The sequence below is a fragment of the Ischnura elegans genome, chromosome 13 (genome assembly GCF_921293095.1).
Source record: "Ischnura elegans chromosome 13, ioIscEleg1.1, whole genome shotgun sequence".
NCBI classification, from domain to species: domain Eukaryota; kingdom Metazoa; phylum Arthropoda; class Insecta; order Odonata; family Coenagrionidae; genus Ischnura; species Ischnura elegans.
The window spans coordinates 1766259-1785453 of NC_060258.1; the positions used below are offsets into that span (position 1 = coordinate 1766259).

The 19195-nt window shown below is 45.3% G+C and overlaps 1 protein-coding gene and 1 pseudogene across 1 annotated transcript; both read left to right on the forward strand.

Moving 5' to 3' along the window:
• Positions 1-2177: 2177 nt before the first annotated feature.
• On the forward strand, positions 2178-3821 carry LOC124170319 (flocculation protein FLO11-like). Its single transcript, XM_046549028.1, has 2 exons — positions 2178-2569; positions 2704-3821. Exons 1-2 carry the CDS (start codon positions 2187-2189, stop codon positions 2720-2722), a joined length of 402 nt encoding a protein of 133 aa, XP_046404984.1. The 5' UTR covers positions 2178-2186; the 3' UTR covers positions 2723-3821.
• Positions 3822-12137: 8316 nt separating this feature from the next.
• LOC124170466 lies at positions 12138-12258 on the forward strand (annotated as a pseudogene).
• The last annotated feature ends 6937 nt before the right edge of the window (positions 12259-19195 follow it).

Below are 19195 nucleotides of genomic sequence, written 5' to 3' on the forward strand. Positions count from 1 at the left end.
TTTTTACGCAGGCTCTCGGTGGCAAAGAACGTACAGTCACTTTCAAAAGTTTTAGGACAAAGTTTGTGGCGCCACTTCTGCTTCTCAAGAAAATTTAGTTTCCCTTACTCCATTTGTTTTCCTTGCTCACGCACTGCAAATATTTTGCTTCCATGTGAAGATATATGAACAAAGAGGGAGAAGTTACTTGCTAAATTTATCGTTTTCTTTCGATCTTTGATGGATTTAAAGATTAATTTCGTGTGCATACTGTGTGTTCTTGCTACGGTTTTCACTGCTGGTCCGATATTATGCATCATAAAGACCTCAACGTCAGACGTCGTGGTGGCGTAGTGGAGTTAATGCGACGTCGTCATAGTAAAGGTTGTTGGATCGATTCCCCTGCTCGGAATTAAGATCTCAACATTTTTTTCCTTGGTAACTCCTTTTGTATTAAATAATGGATTTCAAATAATTTAAACTCGCTCTAACCGTTTTATACTTTTTTAAATGGTAAATGGTAATATACCTACAAGATAAGAATTGGGCAAGGGTTGACGTATCATTTTAATGGATTGCTAGAACACATTTTGAACGTTAGGGATTTGCAAAAGGGGTAACCGTAACCCGACGGTAAGGGGCGCATTCAAACCCAGCGTTGGTATTAACTTAATGATTTTAGATTGGCGATGAAGTTTCATACATAGCAGTTGATTATTGCATTTGATTAATTGGTTTAGAAAGCTGTTGATTATTATGATTTTCTGCAATGAGCACCATGCTTCATCACACGTCTCTTGAGACGGGCCAACGGCCATCCCTCGAGAGCGGACGTGTTTTGGCTGCACTCCCGGGAAGCCCGAACACCTGAACTCTCCCGGCCGATAAGGCCGCTCCGACCGCCGATCTCGGTTCGCCGGCGATCGGCACTTGTTTTTTTCCGAACGTGTTTTGACGAACTCTTCAACATGTGATTTTGGCGTTGTGTTTTTGTGTCGAGGTGCTGACGGACGTTTCGTGTGACTGTTTTTTCCTTTTTTGTGCTATTTCCACAAGAAGTGTGTTTCTTTTTTCACGTGCTCGGTGAGTGGCAGAGGGTGCCACTATTCCTGCCTGCGCGCAGTCTGCGCCGGGCAGGGCTACTGACCGCACATGTGTTTTCTACAAGTGTTTCTGCCCCCCCCAAAGTTCCATACGCACCATGGAGGTGCAAAGAGTCAACACCCTTGTCATCGCTACCGATGACAAGAGTCGCTTTCCAACGCCGCTAGAGGTCCACCTCTTCGTGAGGAGTACATTGGGCCTCGCGGCTGAAGAAGTCGTCGGCGTACAAATCGCCTTTAATCGAAGGATTATTTACTTGAAGTTGAAGGATGACGCAACCCTCAAAAGAATTCTGGAGAAGAGAACCAGGACGCTGCCCTTCCCTACGAACGCGGCGCGCGTCATGGACGCCACAATTGACTCGGCGGAGGAGGCACCGGTCCTAGTGAAGGTAATGTGCCTCCCGCTTGAAATGCCTATCTCGGCGGTTATCGAGGAATTAAAGAGATTTGGTGACGTAAAGGCCTGCTGGGAGGGAGTATGGCGGGGAAAGGATGTCCTTTCGGGCACAAAAACAGGCACATTTTTCGCTAAGGTCGCTGTAAAGACGAACATCCCGTCTTACTTAGGCATCCGTGGGCACCGGGCCCTCGTATTATACGAAGGACAAAAGAAGACGTGCGCCCGGTGCCACGAAGAAGGTCATCTCCGGCGCAATTGCCCGCGAAATGACATCGGCCGCCGTTTTGCGGACGTCGCGGGAGCCGCAACTGCCGCCCCTGCCGAGGACGAGGAACTAGTTGCCGACATTGCCGGCCAGCTGGCCCTCATGGAGGATGACCCGGCTGTTTCCGGTGCCCTGCCCTCCAAACGACCCCCTTCCCCCTCTGCTATTGTCCCCGAGAGTGCCGCTGATTTTGCTAAGAAACAAAAGACGCACGACGGCACTGGCGACGGGACCTATTCGGCACCAGCCGGAAAGTTCCCCCCCCCTCCCCCAACGCGTGAAGGCCCCGGCCAGGGAAGAAAGGCAGCACATTGTGGCTTCCGTGACCGTGGTCCCCCCCCCCGAAGAATCCGCCTCGGACGACGAGGCAGTGGAAATTTCCGCTGCCACGGCCGTAGACGACACTGACTACGCCATCAAGGACAGCCCTTCTCAAATGGCAAGTGAACCAATTGAAATAAGCCTGGTTTCTTCCCCAACCTCGTCCGTGGCTTCCCTTTCCCCCCACCCCTCCCTCTCAGACCTCTCCCACATCAGCGAGAGTGCCCCCATCCCTTCCCCCACCCCCACCACCCAGGATGGGACGACGGTGGCCGACGAGACCGCCCCTTCCACTTCCAAGGCGGCCGACCCTCCCAGCGGGGGGGTAAGTGGCAGCGAGGCGGAGACGACGCCTGAACACAGCGGGAGTGACGAGCCGACAAGCGACGCAGCGGAGACTTCCTCACGCCGCAGCCGCTCGCGATCGGGGTCCGCAAAAAGAAGATCGCGGCGAAAGAAAATGACGATCGCGCTCCGCAGCATGCCTGTTGACAGTTCGTAAGTGTACTTGCCCACTGGCTTCCACAATGATCTTTTTAACTCTAAATATTGCGGGGGTCCTTAACCCCCTTAAGATAAGCGTCATTATAAATTTTTTAAAATTTCATAATGTTGACGTTGCATGTTTACAGGAAACCATGGAGGGGGTGATCTGGCCTGACCCCCTCTACCGGTCCTTCACCAATTGTGATGGGCCGGGCCGTGGCACAACTATTTTAGTTAAGACCGGCATTCCGGTTAGTAGTGTAAGATTCCACCCCTCTGGGAGAATTACTTCCCTGCGTGTTTTAGATGTCCATGTGGTAAACGTCTACGCTCCCGCACATGTTGAGCGGAGGGTGGACAGGGATATATTTTTAAATGAAACACTGTTGCCATATTTGCATGTTTTTACAGGGAAAGCCATCCTCGCGGGGGATTTTAATTGTATTTATCGCGGGGAGGATCGCGAGTCTTCCCGGGGGAGGGTGGAGCCTCCGAGCCGGGCTTTTAAAGTTCTTATTGATTCCGTGTGTTTAACGGATACTTTTTTAGATTTTAATTCCGCCACCGTGCCTTTTACACGCACGGGCCCAACCTCGAGATCGAGAATAGACTTTCTGTTTTTATCTAAAGCCCTGAAATCCCTTCCCAGAACCCCTAATTTATTGCCGGTGTCCATTTCGGACCACTGTGCCCTTTCCCTTGACCTCTCCCTTCCCCTCCCCCCCCTAACCCCGTCACCCCCACCTCCCGTTCTTGGTGCTTCGACACTCGTCTCCTGGAGGTGAGCGAGTGTCGCGAGGAAATCCGGGCGAAGGTCGCTCAGCTGGCTGACGCCTTCGACCCGGATAGTGATGTTGTGAAATGGTGGGAGGATGTTTTTAAGCCCAAAGTTATTTTAATGCTGCGCAACATCACGAGGCAGTGGCTAAGGGCCAAACAAAGGACGATTACTTTTTATCGTCAGGCACTCAAGGAGTTGATCCTTACTGACCAGAGGCCCAGTAATTTCTATGCTATGCTGCGTGAACTAAAGAAAATCATTCTAAATCACGAGCTTGAGCGTTACTCCCCTCGCTTGTGGCAAAGGGAGTTGGAGCGAGATGGGTGGGGCCCTCTCACTCTTTCTGAGTTGAAACGAGTCATTAAAATCAAAAACAGAGCCGCCACTGCCTCTATTAAGCGACTTCTGCCTGAGGCAGAGAACCATTTTAAACGCACCTACGACCGCTACCCTGCCTGGAGTGAGGAGCTTTGCCCCCCACTCCCTGTCCTGCTCACCCTCACAGAAAGAGACTCTCTCGAGCTCGAGAGCGCGATCCAAGGGGAGGAGGTGGAGCTGGTTCTTCGCTCCCTCCCCAAGGGTAAGTCACCCGGCTCGGACGGCTTGCCGTATGAGTTTTATTCTGCATGCTGGGATATTTTATCACCCGTGTTGACGCGGATTTTTAATGTTTTTTATCTGTCCGGCGGCGAGTTGGCTCCAAGTCAGCGGACCGCCGTGATTACTTTGTTGCCAAAGACTGATCGGCCTAAGTCGTGTAACGATCTGCGGCCGATCGCCCTCCTTAACTGTGATGTTAAAATTTTTACTCGCATTTTAAAATCTAGAATCTCGGCCGTTGCCGATTTGATTTTACACAAATTCCAGTATGCGGTATCTAGTTTAAGAAGCATCCTGGATGCAACGGCTTTGTTACGAGATCTTTTAAGAGTCAAGATCCTAGGTATATGGTGGGAGAAATCAGTTCCCGCCATGCTCGACCGTAATTGGGGAGAGGTCCTTAAGACCATAAGATTTAATGTGGGTAAATATACTTGTGTTTCCCTGCCCCTGACGGCGAGGGTTGGAATCATAAATACTTTGATTTATCCCAAGATTTGGTATGTGGCACACACTTTCCCATTGACACGAATACACCACGCACAACTGATTAAACACACAAACAATATGATATGGCATAAAATGCCGCGTAAAGTTAGACGGCAACAGTTGTATCTTACTCGGAGTAAGGGGGGGCTTGACCTAATTAATGCCGACTTAAAATCGCGGGTTATCTTTTGTAAGATAACTTTCAGGGTTCTGGGTGGGGACTCGCCGGAGAGGAGTGCGTTGTTGAAGGCCGCTTGGGCCGCCGGCAGCGCCGCCTCGCACGAGTTTAAAAGATCGCTCGCATCAGCGCGGGCGATCGCCGATCTTGTTCGCCCGGGCGAGGCATTCCAAGTCAAGCGTTTGTACGCGAGGGTTTTAGGGGAAGGGGAGGGAGGCCCTGCGCCCCCCTCCGCCAACTCGTGGAGGAACTGGGCGGCATGTGGGGTGGAAGAGAGGGTGGCAAGCGCGATGTTCGGCGTGATTGCGGGCCTTCTGCCCACAAGGGTTAATCTATTTAATATGAAGGTTGCCACCTCGCCTCTCTGCCCTGCATGTAACCACATGGACGACCTGCCACACCATGTCCTCGGCTGTGGAGATAGTCCGAGGGCATGGAAGGCAATTAAATCGATTTTATTTTTTTTAGATTCCTTTGGAAGTTGTGCCCGGCTGGATGATTTTAATCTAATGACGCTTAATTTTAAACTCTTTCCTTCCTTCAAAAACTATGTTCTTTCGGCCATAATAAGTAAATTCATCTTTCTTCTTCTTAATAAAAAGCCAGTGGGTAAAGGCCTTTTGGGCTTCGTCACTACGGCGTCGTTTGCGGGCGCTCTACCGCACTTCCGGAATTTCCTTAAGGAAATATTTCTGGAAGTTGTTGAGTTCGACCCCGGCTAGGCTGCCAACAAAAAAAAAAAAAAAGTGTGTGAGTTTCTACCCCATTCCAGAAAAAAAAATAAACAAGTGAAATGACATTGACTTTTTCATCCTAGAAGATATGGGCCTGATATGTTTTTGACTTTTTGTCCTCACATTAAGCACCCCAGTGCCGTTTGGGGTTCATAGCAAGTTTGCCCATTTATTTTTTATGTCTTTTCAAATAACTTTCTCAATTTATTTGTATTTTCTTTGGCCAGAGATGCCTTTTTATTTTATTTTTTATTGCTTTTCTTTCATTTTCTAAAGTGTTTTGAAATTTGTTGTACTCTGTGAATTATGACTAATAAAACCTTGTGAATCATACCACGTTGAATACGCGAGGCGAGAGGACGTGTAGAGAGAGAGCTCCCGATCGTGTTTTGTTTTTCGTGGATTTCGGAGAACCGGTTCGGAAAGCCCCGGCGATCGCACCCTGCGATCGCCGGGAGCCTTGCTGAGTGCGGGCTCGGACAGTTTTGCGACCTTGTGACGCGACTAAAAAACGTGTGACACACGTAAGTGTGTTTTAACAAGTTTAAACTCTAGTGCAACAGGGGTTAGCCATGGAATACCCAAAGGTCAACACCCTATGTTTGGAGTTTGAGAAGAATTTTGAAGCACCACAGCCCCTAGAGATCCATGATTTCATCATGTCAGAGCTCGGGGTTCGATCCGAAGAGGCAGTAGCGGTAGTAATAACAAACAAAAGAAGAACGGTTTTTTTTTGAAATTGAAGACGGAGGGAAAAATGGAAGAAATACTCGCCGCAGGCGAGTCAAGGAAGATGGGCAACAGGGAGGTTAAGATCACATCGGCGAGTAGAAGAGTGACAATTGTTAAAGTTCACCTGCTGAATATCGAGGTACCGAGGGAGGAGGTGTTGAAGGCACTTGCGCCTTACGGAAAGATAATCGACTACCAATTAAACACTTGGGCTGGTCCCAAAGCGTTAGCGGGCACTTACACGGGTGCCCGCAGCGTCAAAATGGAGTTGACAAAAGACATCCCGTCGTATCTACAGGTGGCTAGATACAGAGCAGCAATATATTATTACGGGCAAAAGCCGACGTGCTCTAGGTGTGGGGAGACATCACATTTGAGGATAAACTGCCCACTTATACTAAGTGTGGGCACCAACTCTACATACGCCGAGAGGGTGAGGGGGGAAGATCCAATGGAAGTGAGTGACATAGGTAAAGAACAGACTCAAATGGAAGAAGAAGTGGAGAGAGCGGTGCGGGAGCAAAGCGAGAACACGCAGGAAGAAGAAGAAACCAAGGGGGGAAACATCCCGGCGGTGGAAGAGCAACAAGGGACTGAGAACAAAGTAGACAAGAGTGACATCGAAGAAGTTTCGGGGGGGAGTGGAAAAACAGAGGGTGCAGGAGCTACTCCGGAAGCAGTGAATATGGAGTCGGACAATAACACAACACGAAGAAGACGAAAAAGAAACAGCGGAAGGCGAGGCAAAAGAAAAAATTCAACGTCGCCGACAGGGTCGGGAGGAGGCACAGAAGAGGGAGAAAGGAACATAGACGACTCTTCGTCAAACACATCAAATGCTGAAATGGAGGTCGAGGAAATAATTATAGAAGACGAAGAAGACAAGGAAGAAGAGACCGAAACGAAAGAGGGATGGACCGTTCCCAAGACCTCATTCCCCGTGCCGAAAGGTTTTACTTTCACCATGGGGAGGGAGACTGACGAAGAAACAACAGAAGAAGAAGAAGAACCAGGAGCAACAAGAAGGGGGCAGATGAGTTTACATAGACTGACAAAACTACAAAGTGAAACAGAAACACTTAAAAAAGCATTTCTTAAACAGAACACTGATTCCGAAAAGAGAGAGCCAAATAAAACGAAAAAACACTAGGCACAACAGAAATGAAAGACAGAAAATCACACATAAATTCGGGGGGGTTGGGGGAAAAAGGAAAAGTACGCTGTACTGATATCAATTTCTCAAAATTTATTACAGGACAAAAGATGCAGCCTTGCCAGGGGAGCGGAAACGGGAGCACGAAGTCCGGTGAATCGACGAGAGCTGAGATTCTACACACCAAGGTTGGCAGCCCGTGCTGCAGAGGCCGGAGCAACACGACACCGAGGGCTATTTTTAGCCTCAGAGTCGGAGAAATCCCGTTACGTGACCCACTTCGGTGCGAGGAATGTCGAGCAGCGGGAACAAAGCAGGCTGACACATCACAATGGCGAAGCAAAGGCAAGAAACGAGAATGTGTTTTGATAAGATACAACTATGCACTAATGTTTAAAATAGAAAATGCAAATCGGGTTTTATCTGTATGTTCGATGTTAATGACCATAAGGTATTCCTATTACGGGTTCAATTTAAAAACAAATGAACACGAAAAAGTAAGAGGGAGTTTTAAGACCAAAAATATAGTGTTTGCCTCATGTGCCCAGTTAGCCCAGGGGATGTGTCGCGGGCTACTGCCAAGACCTGTGGGAAAACGCAGGTTCGAACCCAGGCAAGGACTTTCAAAGATGTGTTGTTTACGCTCAATTTTCTTTCTAAACTTTGTATCTTCCTTTTGTCCTTTATTGGTATTAATGACCATAAGGTGTTCTTATTACGAGCTCAATTTAAAAACAAATGAACACGAAAAAGTAAGAGGAAGTTTTAAGACCAAAAATACAGTGTTTGCCTCATGCGCCCAGTTAGCCCAGGGGATGTGTCGCGGGCTACTGCCAAGACCTGTGGGAAAACGCAGGTTCGAACCCAAGCAAGGACTTTCAAAGATGTGTTTTTTACGCTCAATTTCCTTTCTAAATTTTGTATCTTCCTTTTGTCTTTTATTGGTATTAATGGCCATAAGGTGTTCCTATTACGAGCTCAATTTAAAAACAAATGAACACGAAAAAGTAAGAGGAAGTTTTAAGACCAAAAATACAGTGTTTGCCTCATGCGCCCAGTTAGCCCAGGAGATGTGTCGCGGGATACTGCCAAGACCTGTGGGAAAACGCAGGTTCGAACCCAGGCAAGGACTTTCAAAGATGTATTTTTTACGCTCAATTTTCCTACTAAATTTTGTATCTTCTTTTTGTCTGTTATTGGTTTTCTCCTTTTCACGATATGATGGTAAACTTATATCACGTCAAAACATTCATGAAAATCGTAACATTTAACACAGCGGGTATTATAAATCCTGCAAAAATAAACATAGTGATAAACACATTTAAAACACTACAAGCAGATGTAATATTATTACAAGAAATCCATAGAGACGCTGTCTGGGCTGATCCCTGTTATAAAACTTACGAAAATTTTGGAGATGGCCCTTTGGGAATTTGCATCTTAATGAAACACGCACTACCAGGAACGAATATAAGATACCATGAATCCGGAAGGATCCTGAGCATCATGCACAAAGACACAACGATAATAAACGCCTACGCACCATCAGGATGTGAAAAACGTAAAGAAAGGGAGATCTTCTTCATGGAAACTTTAACTCCTTATATGCAATGCTTTCACAAAAAAGCGATTTTGGGAGGAGACCTAAACGCAATCTACAGGAAAAATGATAGCAGTGCAAACACAGAACAGACCAAATACCAAATTTCTCAACCTCTTAAAACCCTAGTAAACAGTACACAGGCAATTGACACCGCATTACATATAAACGGAGACAACCCCGGATACACAAGAGCAGGTCATACATCTCAAAACAGGATAGACTATATATTTACCTGAAAGCAGCTAAAACAGAACATTTTAAACCTACAAACACACCCGATGTCCACATCCGACCACTCAGCGCTAATTCTCACCTTAAATAACCAAACCTCAGCCACCGTGAAGAAGAGACCAAGAACATGGAGGATGGATGATAGGATACTCAAATCACCAGAAGCCCGGAAGGAAATAAGCATCCAAATTTTGAGGCTCCTCAACCACCCAGCAGTAGATGGTGATACGGCCATCTGGTGGGAAAAAACTTTCAAACCCAGCATCACCAAACTCTTGCAGAAGACAACAAAGGAGATGTACGAAGCAGAAACAAACACAATAAACTTCTACCGGGAATTACTAACAGACAAAATCAACAATAACGGAAGCAAGGAATATGACACAATAAAAAACCTAAAACAAAAAATACTGGAACTAGAGATAAAAAAATATGCAGCTAGGGGATGGCAAAAAGAAATTGAAAAGGACGACTGGGGACCTATAACCCTCGCCACGCTAAAGAAAAGCATAGAGATAAAACAACTCACCCAACCCACCCTCGAAGACGGGAGAGAGATGAGCCCAGCAGATTTCATCGACGCAGCGGAAGAACATTTTAAACAACAATATAATAAATACAATCTATGGAATAATAGTTACATACCGCCTGACACGATACACGAACAACTAACCCCGGAAATCAAAGACCAATACAACCACAAAATAACCGAACATGATATAGAAGACGTAAGGGATAAACTGAAGAAAGGAAGATCCCCTGGCCCGGACGGCATCCCTTATGAGTTTTACCTCACATTCTGGAAAGAACTCAAACCAGCCCTCACCAAGATATTAAACCACCTACAGGAGAACGGCCCAACAGAAAGCATGAAGATGGCAATAATAACTTTAATACCTAAGATAAGAAACCCGAAAAAGGTACAAGATTATAGACCTATATCACTCTTGAACACAGATTATAAAATATACGCACACATATTAAAAAACAAAATAGAACCTCTAACCACGCAGCTCCTACACCATAATCAATATGCTGGAATCAAAAATCGAAAAGTAACAGAAGCAACCACAACCCTCAGGGATATACTGATCTCAGCCCCAGGAGTCACGGATACTAGACCAGGTATCCTTGCAATAGATCTAGAAAAAGCCTTCGATAACATACGTGTTGAATGGATTCTACATAACATGGAGAAAATGAACCTGCCCACCACACTAATAAAATCTGTGAAGAACATATACTCAAACATCTCCGCGCGGATCCGATACCGTGATACCTTTTCCAAAAAATTCACAGTTACAAACTCAGTGCGGCAAGGATGCCCACTGTCAATGCTACTATATGCAATAGCACTGGACCCTATCATCAGAGAATTCAACAAAAAGAAAATTGGAACACACAGAAGAGGAGAACTCTGATCCACAATTGTCTATGCAGATGACATCACAATACTCACAAAATCCGAGGAAGAATTACAAACAACAAACGAAATCTTAAAGAAATACCAAACAATAGGCATCAAGATTAATAGAACAAAATCAAAACTCCTTCCTATAAAACAAATTGAGAACACTCACAATTGGACCATTGCAAACTCTATAAAAATTTTAGGCATGATCTGGGAAAAAGACATAAACGCAACCATTAACAAAAACTGGAATGTAGCAACCAATATAATAAAGTGGCAGTGTGGAAGCCTATATTTTGAACAGCTCCCGATTGCAGCGAGAGTGAAAATAGTAAACCAGCAGATTTACCCTATTCTCTGGTTCTACGCTAGCACTTGGCCACTCCCAAATAAGCACAATGCAACAATAATAAAAACCACAAATAACTTCATCTGGAAAGGCTACATAATAAAAGCACCAAGACCTAGACTTTACATGCCATACGAAAAAGGAGGCCTAAAACTAGAGGATGCCAGCACAAAAGCTAAAATCATTTATCTAAATAACTTATGCAAAATATACAACACAGGAAATAGAACAAGAATCAACATACTGGATAGCGCAATAGATCATGGTAGTAGGAACCCACATTTGAAAAATGTCAAGGCAGAGATCAAGAAACAACGTGACAAAACAGGATACGCATACAAGACAGTTAAGGAAGAATACGCAAAAGAGATAGAAGACAGAAGTAAAACCCTGGGGACCCCACTACCAGGGGCCAGAGCCTGGGGAAACTTTGGAAAAGCAAAGCTGACAACGGAACAAAGAAGCCATCTCTTCGGCATTATGAGCAAGACTAATGTGACAAACGAAATGAGGTACAAGTGCGGCATCACAAAATCTCCAACCTGTGAAAAATGTCAAGACACAGAAGACGTTGAACACAAAATTCTAGGCTGTACAAGGAAAAACATCTTCTGGCACAGGTTAAAGGCCATACATAAGAAATGGGACACCTTTGGAGGAGGGAACATATCCAACAAGGACTTGATGAACTTAAATTTCCACATCTTCCCGTCTTCGAAGAGAGATGCCCTTGTCGGTTTAATTGCCACCTTCATAAAAGTAAGTCTAGAGGAGAAAATCAGAAAGAGTAATTACATAAGCCGAATTACAGATTACATCAACAACATACCATACACAGACATTAGACATGAATTGAAACAGGAGTTTATACCATTATTTTAAAACATCCTTTAAACACTGCATCCTTTTCTCGAAGGGAAATTTCAATTTTAATAAATATTTTAAATGTGTGACTGTGTTGAGCTAAATGCTGAATATGTTATTTTATTTTTCACGATTTTTGTATAGTGTTTTGTAATCTCGTAATATGTGAATTTGTGAAAATTTTTGTTGCTCGGGTTACTATCCCGAATATAAGAGCAGTGCTAGCCTAGTGGATCGACGTCCGGCTGGTGAGGGGAGAGTTTGCTGTGTTCGGCCGGACGTTCGAGTCCCCAGGCCTGTGGGAAAGGAAAAAAAAAAAAGAGAAAGAATTTTGTTTTTGGATGATCGCAAACCTAGTGGTATCATATGTCCTTTATGTCTTGTTTATAAAAAGAAGTCTAATTTCAAATGTTAAAAAAAAAAAAAATTTTTGTCTGTAATGTTTTGTGGAAAAGAACAATAAAAAAAATTTTGAATCAATACACCGGTTCTCGTCCGATCACCGAAGTTAAGCTACGTCGGGCCCGGATAGTACTTGGATGGGTGACCGCCTGGGAACACCGGGTTCTATTGGTATCACTTTTTAATTTTTTCTCCTTATCATAATGAGAACGAATTACACTTTTCCGTCGAAATTTATGCATAGAAGGGTTTGCATAACATTTTGTTTTACGCACAATGGAAATACTCCCATTTCCTACGAAAGAAACCATTTCAAGTCGCACCGTTCACTATTACCTGTTTTGGCGTTGGGAGAGAAAAATGAAATCACAAAAAATATGTACACTGCGAAAAATATTTTTTTCCACGAAAGATGAAGACGATTTTGCACACATTGCATTATAAGCAAATATTTCTGTATCAGATGTGCTGCATTCTTAATCCATTTCATCAGAAACCAGCCTTTACACCGTCAAGCCCGGATAATGTAGATGAAGAAATTGGAACGCCAAAGATTACCTTCCTCGAAATTACTCCCTTACGAGAAAACTCCTTTTCCTATCCGCATAACATAATCTCCTACTGCCGACAAATTTCTTTCAATAAATGAGTGCATAATTTGTGCTATATCGATCATAAAACAGTCGAACAACAACAGGAGACATTTACCAAGCCATTAAAGCTGAAATAAATCGCCATTACACCTACAAGCACATGGTTTCTATAGACATTTTTCAGACACTTATGTTCAAAGATGGAAATGGGAGAGAGATGAATTACATCAAGGAAAATGTATCAATATGGGGAAAAACATTTTGTTCCACGAACAATGGAAACGATTTTTTACACGTTGCTTAACCAACAAATAGCATAAAACCATCAAGCCCGGAAAATGTAGATGAAGAAATTGGAACGCCAATATATGTTTCTAAACATTATTCCCTTAGAGGAATACTCACTTTTAATATACGCATTACATAATTGCCAACTACTTTCTTTCGATAAATGAATCGTCTGTTACATAGATCACGAAACAGTCGAACAACCGGAGACATTTACCAAGCGATTGAAGCTGAAGTAAATCGCCGCTACACCAACAAGCACACCGTTAATGCAGACATTTTTCATAAACAAATTTTCAAAGATAGACTGCATGAAATGCCGGAATAGAGAATTGCTTAAGCAACACGCAACTGAAAATGATAACTATTGAACAGAAATGAATGCAAATACAATCGCGAAGAAACCAGATCTCCCGTCGACTCTCAAGTCATGATAACTTTTTAAGGATTCCGTCATGTACTCGCCAACGGCATCTTGAACAGAGCGGACGTGTTTTGAGTGCTCGGATAGTCCGAACCCAAGATAAGACTCCCGGCCGGGAGGCCAACCTCGGCCACCCGCGCGAGGCGACTATCGCCCGTTCTGGCGATCGTCTTTTTTTTCTGTGTTTGACGATCCGGAAATTTTTTCCGAAGCAACCATGTGATTTTGTGATTTTCTTCTACTGACCTACGGGCTATAGTTAGCCATAGTGAAACAGTTTTTTTTTTGTTTTCTTTAGTTATTCTACGAGTGGTGTTTTAGTTACATTTTTGTGTTTGGCGAGTAGCGGAGTGTGCCCGCCCCTGCCTGCGCGCAGTCTACGCCGGGCAGGTTTCTCATCAGTGATCTCTTTTTCTTTCTCCCCATTTTGTTTGGTGATCTTCCCCCCCAATGTGCTCATATAAGTGTGATGATGGAAATCAATCGCACTAACACGATCGTCATAACGACGGAGGAAACGGCGAGATTCGCTACGCCGCTGGAGGCGCACCTTTTTTTCAAGAAGACGTTGGGCCTCGCGGTGGAGGATGTCGACGGGATACAAATCGGCTACAACCGAAGGAATATCTATCGGAAGCTAAAAAATGAAAATATTATGAAGAAGATTTTAGAGACGAAGACGAAAACGCTGCCATTTCCCACCCAGGAGGGGAAAATTATGACGGCTAATATAGACTCCACGGACGACGCCCCAGTCTTGGTCAAAATCATGTGCCTGCCGCTCGAGATGCCCATCGCGGTGGTCACCGACGAGCTCAGGCGTTTTGGCGAAATCAAGTCATGCTGGGAAGGGGTGTGGAGGTGCAAGGACCTCCTCGGTGGCACCAGAACCGGCACCTTTTTGTGAAAATGGTGATTAAAGCAAACATCCCCTCCTACCTCAATTTCAGAGGCCACAGGGCCCTGATACTTTACGAGGGGCAAAAGAAAACATGTGACCGGTGCCACGAGGAGGGCCACATTCGTAAGAACTGCCCGCGAAACGACTTTGGAAGACGTTTTGCGGATGTGGCGGCCCGTTCCCCCTCTGCACCCGCTGACGATGAAGAGATAACGGCTGATATCGCCCAGCAACTGTCTACGATGGAGGAAGAACCGTCGAAGCCTGTCCCCCAGAACCCGAAGAGACCCCCTTCCCCGGCTGACATCGTCCCTGAACTCAACCCCGAGAGCACCAAAAAGCAAAAAAAAGCTGACGATGCCCCAAAGGTCCCATACTCTACGCCCATAGAACTTCCCCCTCTCCCCCAACGAGTGCCGGCCCCTGACCATGCGGAGCGTCATGTCTTCGCGTCTGTTCGGGTCATCGAGTCTCCTGACCAGCCGTCCGATGACGAGGGCGACCTAAAGCCCCCCAAGGAAGTGCCGACTGACACCAGTGGTGCGGAACCAACCTCAGAGCACGTGGAGGATTACGCAGTGGAACATGAGGGTGAAACAATCGAAGATCCTTTTACCCCGGACGAGGCAATTACCATCAGCCTCGTCACTTCCACTTCCCCCTCCACCTCCCCTATCTCCCTTTCCCCTCACAGCTCCCTCTCCGACCTCTCGCATGTCAGCGAGAGCGACCCCATCCCATCCCTAACCCTCAACACGGCGGAGCCAGGCGACCGGCAGGCGACGACCTCCCCCTCACGCTTGCCGTCCCGGGGGGCTGTCCATCCCAGCGGGAGCCTAAGTGGCAGTGATGGCGAGCCGGAGCGGGGTGTGAGAGAAGGTGGAAGCAGCCAAGAGCAGCCGACGGGTGGCCACGGGCGACGCAGCCGATCCCATAGCGGGTCGTCGAGACGAAAAAGAACGAACAAACAAAAGAAGAACGACGTGCACTCCCAACCAAGTTCACCCCTCACGTAAGTTCGTCTTCCCACTGGCCTGTAATGAAAATTCTCTCTTTAAACATTGCGGGGATTTATAATCTCCTTAAGATAAATTTAATTCTGAATTAAATTAAAACACAAAACATAGACATTGCATGTTTACAAGAGTCATTAGAGGGGATCGTTTGGCCTGACCCCCTCTACCGGTCCTTCGCCAATTGCGACGGGCCGGGCCGAGGTACAACTGTTTTAATTAAATCCGGGCTTCCGGTAAGCAATATTAGATTCCACCCCTCAGGGAGAATAACCTCCCTAACGGTATTTGATATCCATGTGGTAAACGTCTACGCTCCTGCGCATGTTGAGCGGAGGGTGGACAGGGATTTGTTTTTAAATGAAACACTGTTGCCGTATTTACATGTTTTACTGGGAAAGCCATTCTCGCGGGGGATTTTAATTGTACTTATCGCGGCGAAGATCGTCAATCTTCCCGCGCTCGTGTCGAACCTCCGAGCCGGGCTTTTAAAATTTCAATAGATTCTGTGTGTTTAACAAATAGTTTTTTAAATTCTAATTCCGACACCAAACCATTCACGCGCACGGGCCCAACAACGCGCTCGAGAATTGATTTCATCTTTCTATCCAGAGCCCTTAAATCCTTTCCTGGAACCCCTTATTTATTGCCAATGTCCCTCTCCGACCACTGTGCCCTAATCTTAGACCTCTCCCTACCCCTACCCTCCCCCACCCCGGTCACTCCTAATACAACTCCTTTCTGGCGTTTAGATACTCGCCTCTTAGAAATGCCTGAGTACACGGAGTTAATTAGGGCGAAGATAGTTCAGCTGGCTGACTCCTTCGACCCAAACAAGGATGTAATCATATGGTGGGAGAATTTTTTCAAGCCCAAGGCTACCCTCCTGTTGAAAAAAATGTCCAGGCAGTGGAGAAAACGAAAAGAGGCCACAATCAAATTCTATAGGTCGGCTTTGGAAGAAATCATTACCTTGCCTCGCCGGCCTGATAATTATTACGCCATGGTGCGAGAACTAAAAGGCATCATTCTATCGCACGTAATCGCTCGCTACTCTCCTCGCACCTGGCAGCGGGAGATAGACAAGGAGGAATGGGGCCCGCTGTCCCTCTCCGAACTCAAGCGAGTGATAAAAAAAATAGACACTCCACTGCAAACATAGATCGCCTCTTAAGCGAGGCGGAGGGACATTTTAAAGGCATTTACGACCGCTACTCTGCTTGGAGTGATGCACACTGCCCCCCACTCCCCGTCCTACCCACGCTCCCGCATGATGAATCTCTCGAGCTCGAAAGCGCGATCCGAGGGGAGGAGGTTGAGTTAGTCCTCCGCTCCCTCCCCAAGGGTAAGTCACCCGGCTCGGATGGGCTCCCCTACGAGTTTTATACTGCATGCTGGGATATTTTAACTCCCGTATTGACGCGGATTTTTAATTTTTTATGCTTCCGGCGGCGAGCTGGCTCCAAGTCAGCGGAACGCTGTGATTACTTTACTGCCAAAGAAAGATCGGCCGAAGTCGTACAACTATTTACGGCCGATCGTTTTACTAAACTGTGATATTAAAATTTTTATTCGAATTTTAAAAAACAGATTCTCGGCCGTTGCCGATTCGATTTTAGATAAATCCCAGTATTCAGTCCCTAAAGAACGTAGCATCCTGGATGCTTCGGCTTTGCTGAGAGATCATTTTATCACGCCAAACGAAAATTTCTTTTATTGTGTCTTAGCTATGGATATTAGCAAAGCCTTTGATTTTATAAGGATCGAGTTTATTTTAACTGCTTTAAAACGAATGGCTTTTCCTGACGTTTTTATTAATGTAATTAAATTATTATACACAGAAGCCACGGCGTGTCTTCGGGTTTGGGGAGGGTTTTCAGGGCCCTTTTCAATTCAGAATTCAGTCCGTCAGGGGTGGCCCTTTCCATGGCTCTCTTTGCAGAGGCCATGGACCCTCTAATTAGAGGATTACAGCTGGCGGGGTTGGCATTGAGCGTTTTGGCTCAAAGTTTACCGAAATTGTGTTCGCCGATGACATTACTCTTTCCATCGACGACCACTAGCAGATGGCAACTCCTCGTGAAGTAATCGAGGAGTACACGGCGGGGGAGTGGAAATTAACCACGTAAAAAGTAAGGCAATCGTCTTACAAGGGACACCCCCGTCTAATCCCTGCTGGAAGGTGACGCAGGATCCAGTCAAAATTCTCGGTATATGATGGGAGAAGCCAATCCTCGCCATGCTCGAGCATAATTGGGATGAGGTCCTTAAGACAATAAAGTTTAATATTGGTAAATATACTTGTCTCCCCCTGCCCCTGATGGCTAGGGTTAAATTAATTAATACTTTGATTTATCCGAAGATCTGGTTCGTGGCACACATATGGCCACATACACGAAAACACCATGCACAAGTCGTTACACTCACAAATAACATGGTGTGGCATAAAATGCTACGCAAGGAGAAACGGCAACAGCTGTATTTTGGTCAAGATAAGGGGGGCTTGACTTGATAAATGCCGAAGTAAAATCTCGAGTGATCTATTGCAAGATCGCTTTTAGGATTCTGGGTCGGGACTCGCCGGAGAGGAGTGCGTTGTTCAAGGCGCCATGGGCCGCCGGCAGCGCCGCCTCTCACGAGTTAAGAAGATCGCTCGTATCAGCGCGGGCGGTCGCCGATTTTATTTGCCCGGGCGAGGCATTCACAGTCAAGCGCTTGTACGAACGGGTTTTAAGGGGAGGTGAGGGGGGTTCTGCGCCACCCTCCGCCAACTCGTGGAGGAACTGGGCGGCATGCAGGGTGGAGGAGTGTGTCGCTAGTAATATGTTTGGCGTGATTGCGGACCTTCAGCTCACGAGGGTAAGTTTACATATGATGGGACTGCCTGACACTCCCCTCTGTCCTGTGTGTTACCACATGGACGATATGCCCCACCATGTCCTTTGCTGTGGGGATGGTCCGAGGGCATGGAAGGCTACCAGAGATATTTTTTTATTTAGACTCCGTTTTTTGTTGTGGCCGGCTTGATGATTTCAAACTTCTGACTCTAAATTTTAAATTATTTCCTTCTTTTAAAACAAATACTCTTTCTGCCATCATCTCTAAATTTTTTTCTTAACTCTGCATAAAAAGCCAGTGGGAGAAGGACTATTACGTTTTATGATGTGTGCACCACTATCTGGTGCACCGCCGAACTCTCGTTCATATCTGAAAAATGTTTTTATTGACATTGTTGATCATGATCCTGGGTAGTGTTATACCCAAACTGGAATAAAACAAAAACATTCCTAGTGCTAAACTTGAACTCATTAAATAGTGATCTCCTTACCACTAAATTCCTATGAACTGTATTTTTAGACTGCAATCCCATATGAAAGATTCTTTTTCTATGCTCATTTTTTGCTTATTATTGTGCTCATTCCTTTCCTTTCTTTTTGCTCCTTCAGGGCTTATAAAACAAAAACAAGCAATTGTTAACGCCTTCAGATTTTGAATTGTTTTTTATATGCAATTCTCCTTTCTTTTTTATTTAAGCAATATTCGTTTCTCATGAATTTATGTACTTTTTAAAAACTTGAAATAATAAATACCTTGAATAAAAAAAACGGCTAAGTGGTTACCGCATGCGGCCATTGAGATGTAGATAATAAGTTCGATTCTCACATGCAACATTATTTGTTCTGTATTTTTGATTTTTAAAATTCTGGTTTATTTTCTCTTTCTTCATTTTATGGTTTTCACTTGACTAACTTATTTTCTGTACCAAATAAAAACAATATTTATATTTATTTAGATAAGTGTACTGTATTATAATAAAAAAATTGATGTAATGACATATACCTATTTTTTTCTTTTTTGTTTTCGCAAACTACACATTACAAATCCAACGTAT

What these genes read in the sequence shown, in the direction of transcription:
- LOC124170319 (XM_046549028.1), top strand. Translation starts at nt 2,187, where the DNA reads ATGGCAAGTGAACCAATTGAAATAAGCCTGGTTTCTTCCCCAACCTCG.